Source organism: Denticeps clupeoides, chromosome 5 (assembly GCF_900700375.1).
Source record: "Denticeps clupeoides chromosome 5, fDenClu1.1, whole genome shotgun sequence".
Classification (NCBI taxonomy): domain Eukaryota; kingdom Metazoa; phylum Chordata; class Actinopteri; order Clupeiformes; family Denticipitidae; genus Denticeps; species Denticeps clupeoides.
In genome coordinates, this window is record NC_041711.1 from 10,076,062 (window position 1) to 10,093,456 (window position 17,395).

Genomic DNA, 17,395 nt, shown 5'->3' on the forward strand with positions numbered 1-17,395 from the left:
ATATATATATATATATATATATTTTTTTTTTTTTTTTTTTTTTTTTTACTTATTACTCATTGTAAATCTGTAGCAGAGTGTTTTTCAAGGCACACAAATCACAAATGGACCACTGTTTCCACTAGAGGGCAGAAATGTGTGGTAGAACGACCTGGCACAGTCTCTGTGATGGATGCATGTGGTGTGGAACATACAGATATGTAATATGATTTGGTGAGACAATGCAGCCATTAGTAATCAAATGAGAGCTGGGCTTCCATTCGCAAAAAAAAAAAAAGTTCTAAACCACTAAAAACAAAAAGCAATAATGTACAGTACCGCTGCTCATTCTTTCCATGATTGAGCCGTCATCCTTACATAAAGGATGGATGTGATTAATCTAACATTAGATTAAGTGCTATAAGTACACTCAATCAATATAATATATATAATATGGTGGAAACAAAAACATTCTGAATCCTCAAATTTTAATGTAAAGGCATACAACAATTGCATGTGTGATAAAATGATCCACTAGCCAGAGAACTGAATGTGACAGGGCCAAACTGACTGACTGATTCTGTTACCAAAAATGGTCCAGATTCACATCTGAGACCTTGTAACACAACGGGAAGGAGAATTGGCAAATTGGGCCAAATTTGGACATTTTGACAGAAGTGTACTCAGTGGCCAGTGGCTTACATATTAAGTAAAGTTAGTGGATTCCCCATCTGTCTAGCCCCGAATACGTACAGCATCAGCCACACTGTAATTTCAGGGGAATCAAAATTTGCAGGATGACTGAGGGGAGAGAGTTCACCCCTGGTACAGCTGGCTATGGGGGGCGGGTGTGGGGTAGATGCCCCCACGGCAGCTGTCCACAGTGAGCTGAGCGTTGTAGGAATGTTCTGGGCACAGTGAGTCAAGTGTGTTGCATGCAATTTCAAGCCACTTAGAGCCGCGTCACACAGCACGGCAAACTCTATGGACCCATAACAAATCTGAAGTACTGTGATTTGAGGAACACCAAGCATGTCAACCCCCCCACTCCCCCCACTACAATGGCCTTTATTTATGAGCACAGGATCACAGCTTGTATTTTGGGTGTTTGCTGTGCTCATGACTGTGCTGTGTGTGTCTGAGAGAAAGAAAGAAAGAAAGAAAGAAAGAAAGAAAGAAAGAAAGAAAGAAAGAAAGAAAGAAAGAAAGAAGAAAGAAAGAAAGAAAAGAAAGAAGAAAGAAAGAAAGGGGTGGTATTTAACAGGTGCTACAGTGCATGTGGAAAGTATACATTACAGCCTTATTCCAAAAGTTACAGTAAGAGCCTTAATCCAAATGCAAATCCATTAAATGCATTTATTTCCTAAGATTTATACACACAACACCCCATAATAACTATATGAATAAAATATTACTTGAGGTTTTGGCAAATTTATTAAAAATGAAAACAAATGAGAAAACACATGTACATAAGTGTTCTCAGCCTTTGCATAATACTTTGTCAATGCACCTTTTGCAGCAGTTATAGCCTTAAGTCTTTTTGAATATGATGCCACAAGCTTGGCACACCCATCCTTGGCCAGTTTGGTCCATTCATCTTTGCAGCACCTCTCAAGCTCCACCGGGTTGGATGCGAAGCGGCGGTTCACAGACATATTAAGATCTCCAGAGATGTTCAATCGGAGTCTGGACTGGCGGATTAATGCACAAAGTGACCATCGGCAATCGGTCATGAACGCTCAGTTTAGGTGGCCATCCAGCTCTAGGAAGAGTCCTGGTTGTTTTGAACTTCTTCTACTTATGGATGATGGAGGCCACTGTGCTCATTGGGACCTTCAAATCAGCAGAACATTTTTTTTAACTCCAATTAAGCTGGAGAAACATCTCAAGGATGATCAGGGGAAAGAGGATGCATTTGAGCTCAATTCTGGGCTTCTTGGCAAAGGCTGTGAAATCTTAGTTACAAGCGATTTATTTATTTATTTTAAAATAAATTTGGCAAAACCTCAAGCAAACTTTTCTAATTGTCATCATGGGGTGTTGTGTGTAGAATTGTTAGGCAGACTTTCTGGATGCACTGTATAAAAGAAGTAGTGTAAACTGTTGATTAAATTGATTTGGTAATAGAAATGGTCCTCAGGTTGCACTTAGTGATGTCAGCCATCTGCCTAGTAACAAGGTGCAGTACGGGCTAGAAAAAGGATTGAAAGGCAGACCGTACAGGAAGTGAATTATTTGCACACTCCTCACGCACCATGTCTATTAAAGTACCGTGCAAATCGAACCCAATCATTGATTGATAGACAGATTGAGAGAGAGAAACAGGCCTTTTATACCTATAAATACAAAACCAGCCTTCACCTGACTAGAAAGGCGGTGAGCATTCTTCTGTGCTTGGGCCACCGCGTCCTGCACCAGACTGTGCACTCCCAGCAGCACTTGCTCCAGGTCCTGGGTGCCGTGCATTTGGGCCGAGAGGTCCTCCAACGAGCGCACAAACTCCAGCCAATGAGGGTCCACCTCGGCCAAGCCTGCCAGGCAGCCGCGCAGCACGTTGAGGCAGTATCCCATGCAGGGCCTGCTGTTGGGGTAGCCCTGGCAGTGGGAGCAGTAGCTCATGCGCAGGAGTCCGCGCTTGCACTCGCGGCTGAGCAGCAGGTGGTCGGTGGTGTTGATGACCTCCACGCCCAGGTGGAGGGCCTGGAGGAAAACTCGAGCCGGCAGGGCCGCTCGGGACACCTGCGAGGACAGCAGGGCTGGGGCCGAGCCGAAAGGGGCCACGTCCCGGCGTGAGGACCGCACACACTCTGCGTAGGCCCCAGAGAGAGGACTCAGACCTGGGTTGATGAGGTGTTCGTAGACCATTGGGAACAGAGCATCAAAGAAGCGCTGGGCCACCTCATCCATGTTGAGCTCAGAGCCCAACACGAAGAGACCCACGTCGGTGAAGAGCTCACCCACCACCTCCGACACGTCGCTGGCCATGGTGCGGTACGTGCTGAAGAGGACAGAGTTGGTGTAGTCCTCAGATTGCCTTAGTGCGCTTTCAAATGTGTCTGGTGAAAAAGAGAGACCAAGATAAAATGAGGATGGAATATGAGGGAGAAAATGTAAACAATAAGCAGATTTCGTTTTTAGTGTGAAATCTAAATGAATATTAAAAAGTGTATATTTTAGTGTGAAATCTAAATGAATTATTATTCACTTTGAATAATATTATCAGCTTTTAGACTTTATAAAGTACAGAATGCAACACAAATTGGTGAATGGTCATATGTCCAGCAGCAACATGTTCAATAGACCCAGAAGTGTATATACATACAAACACACACTCAATATAATACTAATATATTTGTTTAATACAGCTGGGGCAGTGGTGGCCTAGTGGTTAAGGAAGCGGCCCCATAATCAGAAGGTTGCTGGTTCGAATCCAGATCTGCCAAGGTACCCCTGAGGTACCACTGAGCAAAGCACCGTCCCCACACACTGCTCCCCGGGCGCCTGTCATGGCTGCCCACTGCTCACTCAGGGTGATGGGTTAAATGCAGAGGACAAATTTCACTGTGTGCACTGTGTGCTGTGTATCACGTGTGACAATCACTTCACTTTCACTTTCTTTCAATGCTCAGTATTTATTTAATATTAATTATATTTGTAGGTGAATACAGTGCATTTATCAAGGTTTATGTTTCTCTATATTTACAAATGTATATATTGCATATATGTTGGAGAGTGCTGAACATAATACAGCATTAATCTGAATAATTACATTTTACTCCTTAAAATGTAATTACCGTGTCAAATAATAGATAATTGTTAGATTTCACATTATAACAGCTGACTGTATTTATATATATTCTTTTCCTGGATTGCACTTTACATAATTGTCAAGCAATTTTCTGCATGTGAGAGCAAAGTACAGCCAGATTACCCATCATATTGTTTTGACTTATTTGCTGGTTTAATTGCTTGTCCACAAAGAACAAGACTTGCTAAATGACATGCATTGACCTCACACTCACTTGTCAATGCTGATCTGTTATTTGAATGTGTGTTTTCAACTGGTGAACGGACTGGTTCAGGTGCAAATTAATCAGCCTTCTTGAGATCAATATAGTTGTCTGAAACAGAATTGAAAAATGGTCTTTCCTCCTACAAACACTTTTCAGCTGCACTGCTGCACACTAAATTATAAAAATTGCAATTCTATTTGACTTTGAGGCCCCTGAGATTTATACTGAGACACAGAAATGAATGTGCAACAGGCATTTCAAACTCTACATTTCACTGAAGTCGTTTTCAAAGTGTTCAAACAGACTATCAATCACAGTTGTGAGGGTTTCTCAGCACCGCAGGAAAGGAGAGGTTTTCCAACCCCCCTTGCTCAGGTGTTAAGCTCTGAGGTGTGCTGCCTGAGGGTTCAGGCAAAGACAGACACCGAATGAGAGACACAACAGGGTAGAAACCCCAGACCACCGACCACCAACGACAGCTTGGTGCCCCCTCTCAGTGGGAGGGGAATGCTGAAGACAGCAGGGGTGGTGGGACTCTCTAGTAACATCCAGAAGGACCCACTCTCTCTCCTGGGCCAGAGAGGCTTGGAGCGAAGCTGGAGGAGATACCACTTAATAGGGAGAGGTACAGTCTTTGTTTGTGCCCTGAACAGAACTCGCCAAGGAGAACATCAAAGGGCATGAAAGCAATTTGTGAAGTGCAGCAGGGACTTTCAAAATGTCATTACAACACAGTGAAATGTCAATAAAACACAAATAACTGCGTTGGCGATGGATGGTCAGAACCATCAGGATTTTAGCAGGTTGATTTCTATTGAAGGAACCAAATTAGTGATTATTTTAGACTATGGGGTTATGCAAGTTATTATCGAATGGCAAGCCCCTTATATAGGCACAAGAATGTCATGTGAGTCTTTAATGTTATATCATTATCTGTAAATGTCTTAATTGTTTCCTGACACCTTATGTCCAAAATGTGCATGTTTCTATTAGACTGGACTATTTTAATGGTTAATGGAAAACAGACCACTGTAAGATTTCAATACAGCCACTATTTCAGTTGTGGGCCACGTCCCTTGGTTCTGTTGAGTTCATTATCTGAACACTTGAAACATGAAAAGCATCACAAGACAGTTCACTTGGTCGGCCAGTTAGCATTTTAGAGCATATATAGAAATGTTTGAGTTTCGGCGTGAGAGTTTATACCCAGTAACATTGTAGTAAGCAGAATATAAGTAAGAGTATCTGAGTGGGATGAGACATTTTTGTTGATCTGGCGCATCCAAGTTTATTCTGTTATTTTGACAAGAGATAAAAAGCAGACTTCATGCCACACCATCATTCAGAGGTTTGTTCTGAGCGTAACATAATAAAATGGCGTGTCACTTCATCTTTTAAAGGCAGGGGTGAAAGATCTATGGTGGATTGCTGTTATGATGGCATATTTACCAAGGAAAGCAGATCGAGCGCAAAAGTGAAAAGGCATGAGCACATCACGCCCAGAGGTAACACTGAACCTGCTGGCACGAAACGCACACAAAATCACAACTCGGGCAAGAAATACCCATCAAACTCAAACATAACAAATTTATTTAGGTGTGTGTGTGTGTGTGTGTGTGTTTGTAGTTAGAAGAGGTGAGACTGCAGCAATGCATGACGTCTTCATGTAGCGAGGGTTATCACGGCTTGCAAATCACACAAATCATCATTCTCATTCTTTACTGAGGCAATGCAAACAGCAGGATCTGTGGTGACAGGTCCAAGCTGTGATGGGCAGCAGGTACGGAACAAAGCACATAAATCTACTGGGCGAACGTGGCCTCTGAAAGGTGCTGTCTGATTCGCAGAGATCATGCTGCTGTCCTCAGCCTCTGAGAAGCACAATTTCCTGTCTAGAGAGGCATGGCGGGCCATGAAAGCAATATCCTCAGCAGCCACTGAACTCAGCGGGATGTCCTGAGAGGTGCCATGATCACATCTCAGGATGACCTGCTTAACTCACCTTGTCTAATATCCTACTAGTCAAAAGTTTGGATGCACCTGCTCATCTATGTGTTTTGCATTTTTTACATTATGGAACAAAAGAAGATGAAGGACTATGAAATAATAGGACTATGAACAATAACACATGTGAGGTTATGAAATAAACAAAAAATAGCAAAGAAGACATAAAGTTGCTCCAAAGCAGGGAGTTTTTGCTGTGATTGCAGCATTTGACATTCTTGACTCTCGACAACAGGATGGTTTTCCAACAGTCCTGAAGGTTTATGCTGAACACGTTTATAATGCCGTGGGCAGCAAGGCAAAGGCACATGACCACCCTGTTTTTATCAGGAAATCACATCTACCATAAATCCACAGTAACATGAGTGAAGGCGGAGTCTCCTTTCAAAGCGCAGAGCAGCACTTTAAGGTGCCGTGAGTGATGGTTAAGGGGTGTGTGGTTGCAGTAGTTTGGTGTGTGTGGGCATCACAACGTTCTTGTCATTCACTCATGTCACGAAGCGGCTTTTGATGACGACAAAGCAGTCACAAAGGTTAAAAGAGAAAAAAAACGGATTAAATCAAACATACTTCACTTTCTCAATCTAAAAAAAAAAAAATTAAATATGTTTCTTGCTTTGGAAACTTCAAAATCTCAGTCTCCATAACCGCCACTGAGTAGGTAAAGCGCATCCAACTCTTGTCTGGTAGTTTATGATGAAATTATAATTGTGAATCATCCTAAATTGACAACAGACCAACAAGGGTTGTTTTCTTTGGTTGCGCTTCACTCTGTGCTTCATGGGCAGAAATTTGTGCCAGTAGAAACTGAATCTGAATTGTACAAACTGAATTTGAATTGGTCTGTATCACGTATTCATTTATTAATGGTATTTGTCAAACGCTTGGGACCTGTCACACGATCGACAAAGCTTTCTCTGTTACTTAAGTACATGTTGTTGCAACATTACACTAATGCCTAATGTAAAGGCTATCTCTAGACTCAATCCTAAACATGGTTATGTAATCCCTAAAACGAGACTAGAGAAAGCAAGGCAGAGATTTTTCTGGTTTAATTTTTACCCCATGCATCCCTATGTAGTAGTTTCACAGGACATGCCTTTATCATTGGCCTTTACACCATGATTTATGACACTTCAAAGTGGCTGATTTCTCGAAGCACAGAATAACAAATTTCAAGAGGAAAAAAATATGTGTAGTGGGAACCTCTGGAAAGATTAGAAACTTAAGTTCATGTTGGAGAGTAAAGTAGGTCACCAAACACCCATCATTTCATGGAGAATCAACTTCAGAGGGAACCTTAAAGTAATAAAAGCACTTGGGCCGAGGGGGAAAACTCTGACAGCGTAGGCATATCAGAGGCTCCACAGAGCTGCAGCTTCTGACACTAATGTGTTTGATTACAAGGAGTCTGGCCAACGGAGAAAGAGAGAGGACGGTTTTTATGAAAGTAAGCAAGCGCGAGGTCACCTGAGCCACTGAACAGCAGACAATTTTACCTTGATCCCCTGGCCGGGAACTGACCCTCTCACATCGCCTCGTGTCATGTGCCCGTCATGGGTTATGGTGAGATGGGGGAGCGGGGGGAAGCAAGGCTCCAAAACACCAGCTCTGCAGCGATAAGACTGAGGAGAGGCAGGGCCTTGTGAGAATAATGGGAGGAGAGGTGCTGGCCAAGTCCAGGCTAGAAAACCACTTGTTCCCTTGGGAATTTAATATTTTTTATAAACTAGGTCTGGCCGGTTATACGATCTTGAAATGGCAGAAATTTGCATTTTATTGTCTGTGTCTTTACGTTACTTATAAATTTAGATGCATGGCTTCCAGATATCCCAAATCTTCCGGATGTATACTTCCACATATTGATAGCTGCTCCCTGATGCCTGCAAAGAATATCGATTGTATGCGAAAACTAGAGCAAGCAAACAAGAGGATGCATGCGAGCCATTTTGCATCTGTTTTAACTGTTAGCGGCACAGTGGTACTTCACGATTTCAATCTGTGCAAGATGAATAATATTGTTTAAAACTGTAGCGCTTTGAGATTTTACTGAATTTATTGCCATTGCAAAATCTGATGGAAACAGGGGGTTGGGGGAGCGCCATAATTTTCCTATCGAGAAAAACGAGACCCCGCATAAAATGTTTGGAAACAACTGGCGTAAAGCTAGCAACTAGCAAAATGGCTGAAAATGGAGCAAAAGAGGGCAGCGAAAGTAATAATTTCTTATGTTAATAAACTGTTTATCATCTGTGGTATCTTCAGTTTCAGTCTGGCAATATCAGAAACAAATTATAAACTAAAAGTTCAATATGGGAAAGTATTCTGTGATCACTTTTCTTGCCATATTGCCCAGACCATTTATTAATTTCATGTTAAATGTGTAAAGATACTAGTTCAGCACCTTCTATTCACAATCCAAAAACACCAGGATAATTCCCAATACCCTTTGCAAAAATGATCTTTCATTATGAAATATGATGTAAATATCATTTTACTTTCATGGCGTGTGGCAACACAACACAACACATGATGCAAGTACCCGTAACAGCTCAGGTCTGTAGAGAATTGCAGTGTAGCTGAGTACTATGGTGAACTCTGACAATTATGTTTACATTTATGGAATTTAGCAGATGCCCTTACAATCATTAAGTCAGTTCCCCTGGAGCAACTCAAGTGTCTTGCTCAGGGACACAATGGTTGGAAGTCAATAAACTTTATCAATCACTAAATCAATTTGAATATAGCGCTTCTTACAATGCACACTGGTGCAAAGCATCACATCACATTAGAACAATGCAAGCCAATGACAAGAAAAAAACCTTGAAAGGAACCCAGGCTCAGCAAGGGGAACCCATCCTTCTCTGGTCAGGAATTGACAGAGAAGTGAAATTGTAGCAGCGTCCAGTTTTAAAGTCCATAGAGGTAATAAATGAGAGAGTTCTACACAGATATGTGACTGTGACTGTGGTCCTCTGGTTCATAGGCAAGTGTGTTACCCACCTTTCAGGAGATATTGTCCAGGTTGCAGACCCTATTGCAAAAGATTAAAGCCATTACAAGTTGTCGATACATCTACATTGCATTAGCCCGTGGTTAGCGCCAGATGAAACAACTAATGGCTTGGGAGGGGTCAGTGATAATGATTCTAGTGTTCCTGATGATTCCGGTGGCATGATATGACTGCAGCCAACGATCAGGGATACTCTACTTTTTTTGTTCCTGTTTGGTTTTATAACTGTACAAGCCCAGAATGGAGAAGGCAGGCACACTCTTTACAGAAATGCAACATTCCTTCCTGAATTACCCCTTTACATGATACATACAAAATGCTACATGCAATTTGTCTGAGCAGATAAAATAGAAATTATTGTACCACGAAGAACTTCAACTGATCTTACCTTGCTGTAAATAACCACCACTAGAACATTTGCTCTTGAATCAGAGGACACTAAACGTTTTGTACAGAAACACCCTTATATGATACGGAAAATGACAATAAATATAAATATCTTTGTTTAAATGTATGTCTCTCATCTCTGAATGGTCACACAAACATATTGCAAACAAATTGTTAGAAAGCTTTTTAAAGCAGTAATAAAACCTAAAGGAAGAAGTTGCAGAGTCTCATGGGCGGGGGAATGAAGAAATTCCTGTGCCATTCTCTGGAACACTTAATGCCCATGAGTTTCTAAAATTTCATTATAACACTGTGGAGCAGACGACCAACATTGTCTAGAAAGTCGGGAGGAGAGGGCACTTACTTGCCCCACAAAAATGCACGATATTACTACATCCAACAAATCTAGTGTCCTCTACAAAAAAAAAAGGCAGAGACAATGGTAGCCCTGGACCAGTTGCGATGAGTGACCTTTCCCCTCCTTTGTGTACTTTGCTTTTCATGTCCTCGTTGGAGGGGCGTCCAGAGGCACTTCACAGCTCTCAAGCCTCCCCTCTGAAAAATTAGGGATAATTTCCCTCTTGAATGTTCCCTCCAGCAAGACAATGAATGAAATGAAACATCTCAAGCATGCCATTTCACCTCTCTGGCCTAAAGTGGGGTATTATTTCATTTATTATGACGTGCCAGAGTTTGCATTGGGTTTTCTTTTCAGTACAGATTCCTCATTAAGATACACATGGAAACGAAGCGATTGCAGCGTACATGTTCTTAGGGGACCCTCTAAACCACTGAAGTGAACCAAAGGCAAAAACCGACAAAAAAATAAGATCAGATGTACATGACCTCTCCGCTGCTGTAAAGAGCCGTGGGGGAGGCCAGGGGGTGCTGATGTGTTAATGATACAGCCACTGACCTCAGTTAACAGCTTCACTGAAACCAGTGGCCGCCGGGACACTTGTGTTGGTTGGAATTAGACCCTCTTTTCTTATACAACCACACTCCCGCACAGGTCGAAGAACTTCAAGGAAAATCCCACCTTGCTTCCTCTGTTCAGTGGGGAACGGTAAGGTCACAGAGAACATAGAGGAGCGAACAACCAAAAAAAAAAAGAAAAAGGGAACCTTGAGGGCTGGCGCACTGCTCCTCCACTTAAGCTGGGATCTGCCGGAGGGGGAAGCCTAAGGCTTACGGCAGAATTGGAAGGAGAAATAAAAGTGCAGCATCAACGGAAACAATATGGAATGCATGTCATTACTGTTTCCAACTCATACCGGCTTCGTGCGAGAAACACCAAGAGCAGGCATTTCCTCTACCTTCCAAGACAGGCGAGGGAGGCGGTAAAGCCTGGTGTCACCTCAGATTGGAAACATATGAATAGCCAGAGGCGCTGTGGCAGCAGGAAGAATCCAAGAGGGGGAGAGAGAGAAAGGGAAAAGAAAAGAAAAGAGAAGCGGACGAGGGAAGGAGGCTTGCGCCACGGTGCCAGCCGAGGTTTTAGAGGCGCTCGCCTCTCACGCTCAGAGATTGTGGCCGTGTTTTTCTTTCATTTCCCCTCACTAAGTCCCACCCTGGTAGACACCAAGGGATACGCTGCTATTTACTAAATGGCATTCCTCTCTAACCAGTTCCAGTCCAGTTCAGCGCTGGCACTCCACAGTGCCTACTGATGTCCCTTCCAGAGAGGTGGCTACGTGTCCGCCCGTCGGCTGGCCAAATGTCACCCCACTTGCAAATTCAAGGCATCTCCCGGCCTCTGGGTGAAAATGAGGAGATTGTTATATCGTGTCACTTCAGATCGGTGCCTTCGTTGTCAGGCAGGAACAGGTCTGGCACGACGCGTCTACCAAAGCAAGAACCACTGTGACACGGTGCAGGCGTTTCATCCCCTTCTTCTAGCACAATGACAGGGAGCTGTCTGCCTGTGGCTTCCTGCATTCGATCATGTGCTTTTCTTCTGGTCCAAGTGTCTTTTTTTTTTTGGTTAATGCTTCAGCGCCGTCTTGGAGACTGAAAAAAGGAGACTGAAAGAAGGAGACTTTTTTTTGTCCTAATCAGACAGCTCCATTAGCAGCACATTAAAGGTGGAGGAGATGTACAGACACACATTCGGCGCTAAAGCTCACCTTGGCAGCGTTATCGCCAGAGTGAAAGCAAATTTCAAAAGAGATTAAAGTCCTTTTTGAGTTGAGAGCTTTGTGGTGCAGCGGTGAACATAGCAGAGAGCATTTTTCCACGACCATTATTGGAGCTGAAAATGGTTCAGGAGTGTATTTCCTGCCAAATTGCAAGTCACACTCAACCATATCATACACCCAAACCATTTGGGTGGTTTATGGTGACGGAGATGAGGAGTTGAGATGTGGTGACTGAAGTCAGTTTAATTAAATATGTGGACAAACGTATTGAGACACGGCCTTAACACCATCTGGAAGTTTTGGGACATGCCATCTCACCTGGAGCTACATGGTGGCCTTGGGGAGACCAACAAAAGGAACGCCGAGGAGCAGTGTGTGGGGACAGCGCTTTGCTCACTGCCATCTTGGTGGTTCGTTGAACCCGCCACCTTTTGATTATGAGAGTGCTTCCTTACTCGTTAGGCCACCACTGCACCCTATAGATATAAATGTTCTCCAAGCTAGTGATTTTTTTTATAGATATTTTATGCAAAAATTACCCTCAGAACATTTTCACCTGAACGTTTAGAGCCTTGCAAAGCCATTGAGTTTCTGTTGCTTTCAAACTTGTCCAGAGTCAACCATGGAACATCTAGTGCATTAGACAGCCTCGCATTTTAAACGTTATGGCGCCACACTTTTAATTCAATGAATTAATAAAGTGCATCCTAAATAAAAAGGTTGATGCCAGCCTATAAAGTATCTGCAAAAAAATTATTAAGATATCCCAATACTTTTGCTCGCATAGTGTGTTGTAGGCGATGCTCATACTTGATAATAAACGTATAATGTGGATGGGTGACATCACCACCAATAAGCATAAAAATATTTTTTCAAAAGGACAAAATCTTTTTACATATATATTTCATTTTTTGGGGTTATTTGAGAATTAAGGTTAATAAATGTAAATGGTTGTTTATGGAGTGTGGACAGACATTCCTCTTTCACCTGGAGAGCGTTCAGACAGTCACATCCACACCACAGATAAGCATCACACCTCAGTGCGCACAACTGCACGGCTCGCCTTTGATCTCTCTGGGCTTTGTTCGCTCTCGGCCAGGTTTGATGGCTCCATGCTGTACTGTATATCTCACGGAGGAGGGGGGGGGTGGAGATGACGCCCCGATGAATGAACAAGCGAGAACCTGGAAGGGAGTGAAAAACAACCAGAGGAGATGCGGGAGGGAGGCCGTCCCAGCGTGCCTGTTTCATTATCTGGGCAATGGCACTTGGGAGAGCAGACCATCTGCTTTGTTTAAATCTCCTTAGGAGACGCAGTTACCTTCGCTAATGACACCCATATTTTTAGCTCGCGCCTGAGTAGTGCTGGTGCTTTATCTACTAAGGCGCCTTGCTGTGAACTTTACAGGTGGCCTTTGGTGACAGTAGTGATTTATCTGCGGAGGGCATGGCCGCGCCATCATGAATGCTGCATGAAGGGAGGCAGTGGGTCGCTCATCAATATCAGGGGAAAAAGCAGAACAGGTTACCTTCCCACACGTCTGAATGTGTTGACACAGACACACAGCTCAATGCCTGGCAATGTGAACACCATAAAACATCATCAATGGCATCTCTAAATCTATCATCTCTGAACATCTTTACAGCCAAAATCACTAAAAACACATCGTTTCTCAACCGCTGCCAGTCTTCATTAGGGCTTTTTAAAATATTTTTTATATTTCATGGACTACACTGTAACAAAAAAACATTCACATTCATGCTGCTTTTGCAAAATGTTGTCATGCAATTAAAATCCTGTTGCTTTCTCTGTGCTTTAATGTTAGCTACATGATAATGCACTCCTGAGATGGCAGAACACCAGCGCCGATATCTCAACTTCCTCTGTGGAATTACTCATAAAATACGTTTCAAATGTAAAATGTACAATCATCCCAATTGCCAATTTTGGACTTCATGTGCCTTTTGTCTATATTAAAGGTCCCCTATTATGAATTTTATTTTGCTTTACAAGTCATGACTGTCGGGGTGGACAAATCATGAGAAACAGCAGGTAACCTTTGCCGTATGACAACATAAGGGGACAAATTCCAGATCAGAGCACCTGCCACTGTCTGAACAGCGAAGCAGAATAACCAAGGCACTCTTTACACCTATCGTCTTTTCTAGCCACAGCAGGACCATCGACAGACTCGTATTAATGTTTATAATAGGGGACCTTTAATAAAGCCCCCACATAAAAATGTTGCCAGTAGTGTTGTTTTTGACTAAATATCTTTGTCAACAAACCTTTATGGTCATGTGATGATAACTATAAAGACATACATCATGTAATATTGTTGATGAATAAAAATGAGACTAAATGTGGATTGCAAAATAAAATCTATACTAAAATGTCTTTTTATTTTTGCTGACAAAAATGATACGTTATTTCCTTTTGTTTAATTGTGTTGTTTTTATGCCGATTTTCTGTTTCCTGAATCTCCAGTTTGGTCGCACAGATGACATCACTTCCTCAATTCCCATTCCCACATTATTTCAATTTCAGAATGGTTGTGGTGGCTGGGAGAAAATGCTCAGACTGCTGGAAGAAAAAGATGAAGTGACCTTTGGACACACTGTACAATGAAGTGGAAAAATTCATACCGGCTAGTTTTTGTCAATTCTACTAGGTACTTGTACTATATTTACTGCACTAAATAGAATTGTGTTCCAAAAAAATAGAATTGCGTTCCTAAAAAAGAAAATACAATTTTAATTTAATAAAACTATACTAAACTGTCATCAGTTTTCATTGACTAAAACTAAACTAAAATAGTCATGGATAATTCTGACTAAAATAAAATTAAGTTGGTTCCGAATCAGTCGGTGAGCATTGTATCATTTTGAACATTGTATCGTTTTCCTCTTGGTTTTGGTTTCCTTTCACACCGAACCAAGCAAACCAAAAAAAAAAAATTACTCAAGAACTTTCTCTCTGCTGATTGGTCAGATGTATAGCCGTGGGAACAACAAAAGTAAGTACCGGAAAGAGATGACATTGAAATTCACCCATAATTCACTGTTCTCAAATTTACATTACATTAACAGCATTTACCAGATGCCCTTATCCAGAGAGATCTTACAATCAGTAGTTACAGGGACAGTCCACATGGAGACACTCGGAATTAAGTGTTTTGCTCAGGGACACAATGGTAGTAAGTGGGATTTGAACCTCACATGTCCTGTTCTCCCTGCTACCGTCTAGCAGACGGTTCCGCAGCATCAGAACTGTAACTGCCAGACACTGCAAGAGCTTCTCCCCCCAAGCAGTCAGAGCTCTCAATGCACTCAATGCAAAATCACCAAAAAACTGATAAACTCAACAATACACTTTCTTTTATTATTGCATTATGGGGGTCTGTGTGAAACATTATTTCAATACACGGTATAATGTGTACACAGGTTGTACTGACAATAAACCAATCTTGAATCTTGAAAAACAACTATAGTTGCCAGATAACTGCTATTTTCAAGCATCGGAAATGTCCCAAAAGTGGCCACAAAAGTGCTGAAAATATCACAGCACTAACATAACTACTTAACATAATTAAATCAGATCTTTGCTCCTCAAGACTTATTGTCAGCAAGCAATTTTTCATGAAATATCAAAATCTACCCAATCTGGCAACACTTCACACAAGCACCATCAGCACACATCCCAAATGTCATCTCTACTGTAATTCCTTCAAGTCCAGCATTCATGAATGTCCCCAACAGCTACATTCTCATCTAGTGTGATGACAAAATCCTATATGTGCTGTTTTTTTTTTTTTTTATGCAGGTTTAGTGACAGTGGTGCACATGCTGTATTGGACAAGAATACAGCGTGAATCATGCATCAGCTTTTAATCTCCTGACACTATATTTGAAATGACTCTGGTCACGAGGTCATGACAGTTGCTCAGAAATAAAGCTCAAAGGGTCTGGCACACTACAAGCTGGCATCATGGCACACTATGGCTGTTCTAAATCCAGAGCCCTTTTAGTCACCTTGACAAATGGCAACAGTGAGGGTGCTATCTTCATGCCTTGAACATTGAATACAGGACCCAGTATAAAAATTATTTTACGTAAATTTGTCATCCTTCGTTGCTGAGGGGACTTAGAGGGCATCCACCTTGTGCAGGAGTTGGCAGAGAGGAATCTGATGTTGGGTGTCGAATATCACAGAGCCATGCTGAATCTTCACCCGGGATTGGCAAGAAGTCAAAAGCTTGGCCTAGCGTTCCAGAAAGTCACAAAAAACAAAATGGAGCCTACTCTACCCGATGAGGACACATACGCTCACACACCCAAGATGGAAATAAATTTTTTTTAATCCTGGCGAGATAAGGAAATGCACTTCATTCCTTCTCAGGCCACTGCCGTCTCTTCTAAAGCCTGTGCCTGTGGCTAAAAAGCTTTTCCCAATCCCATTTTCATCCTCCGGCCATAATTGCCGCATTACTCATTTACAATAATGCTAACTAATCCACTTAGGCAGGACAGCATATTATTTAACTCGGCCGAGAAGCACAGTCAGGCAGGACCTTTGTTATAGCGACTACATTTGCGGTGTTGGAGGACCATTTACCCTAATCCACATCTCATTTCGCCGCACTCAAATCCAGATTATATTATTCATGCCACGCACTCTGAATTCATTCCTTTTATGGAAAGAGTTCTAAATGGGGTCAATTCAGAGTCTGATTGGCTGGCAGATCCACAAATATAAACCTAGCCTGGACTGCTGGGAGAGAAAAAAAATGATCTGGGATACAAGTTGGGATGCTGGGGGAAAGTCCACATCCATCTCAAACGGCAGCCAGTCAGGAGGCGAGCAGAGGGGAAGACAGCCGCCTCCAAAATCATATTTGGCTGTCTGTGTATCCGTGACTAAATCAGGCGGGGTTTTTTTACGCCTTTTACACCTGTCACACCGGCCCGCCCCCAGAAAAGATCCTCTTGAATACTCCAAGTGCGGCCTTCATAAACACGGCTGCCATGGAAACAGTGTGGGCAAAACTTTTTTTAGTTATTAGAATTTTATTGTTTTGTAATTTTCAGCCTGCAGTATAAACTGGGTGGTAGTAGCCTAGTGGGTAACACACTCGCGAGACACTTAACCCTAAGTTGCTCCAGGGGGGGACTGTCCATGTAACTACTGTAAGCTTTCATACCTTGGTAAAGCCTCATCAGAGCATGAACTGAGGAGTAAAAGTCCACCAGGGGGCATCATTTTCCGTTCTACACCAATCAGACTTTAATCACAATAGTAGCAGGTTAACTGTAGAGACCATTAAAACCTCCCTATATACATATGTATTTATGTTTTAAATACTTGATAACCTTCATAAGTTCATAAGCATATATTTAGAAAAAATCACACGGGCGGGCATGCACTTCAGGGCCGATAAAAGCCGATTCTAACAGTAAAGGAGCACTGAGGAGAATGACACTGTACTGAAAGCCTCCAATTAGCCTTCTATGCCCATTGTGGAGTGGCGCGTTAATGTCTCACGTCTGCACATAAAAGTGCTTTAAGCTTGACGTAAAAGAATTGCCGCATTTAACGGCCAGCGCTCTTTGTATTAAAAAGGTTCAGGAGGGGTTGTTTATGCCTCCAGTTACGATTGGGGGTCAAGGGTCAGCGTCATCAGCGCGGCACTTTCGGTGTTAAGTACCTGCTACTCTCACAGCCAAAGTTGCAATGAGTAAAGCGTCTCTATATCCATCTCTCTCTCTCTCTCTCTCTCACTCTCTCACACACACACACACACACACACTTAGTAGAGCAACACAGAAGGGCCCTCAGCTCAGGCTGCGAACTTGGTGAGCGC

At 42.4% G+C, this 17,395-nt stretch overlaps 1 protein-coding gene across 1 annotated transcript in view; it reads right to left on the reverse strand.

Annotated features, from left to right (window-relative positions):
* Positions 1 to 17,395, reverse strand: part of gpc5a (glypican 5a) — a 126,748-nt gene that overhangs the window by 84,604 nt on the left and 24,749 nt on the right. The window contains exon 3 of the mRNA XM_028981559.1: positions 2,341 to 3,035. Coding sequence (XP_028837392.1) covers positions 2,341 to 3,035 — 695 coding nt within the window. The remainder of the gene's footprint in view (positions 1 to 2,340; positions 3,036 to 17,395) is intronic.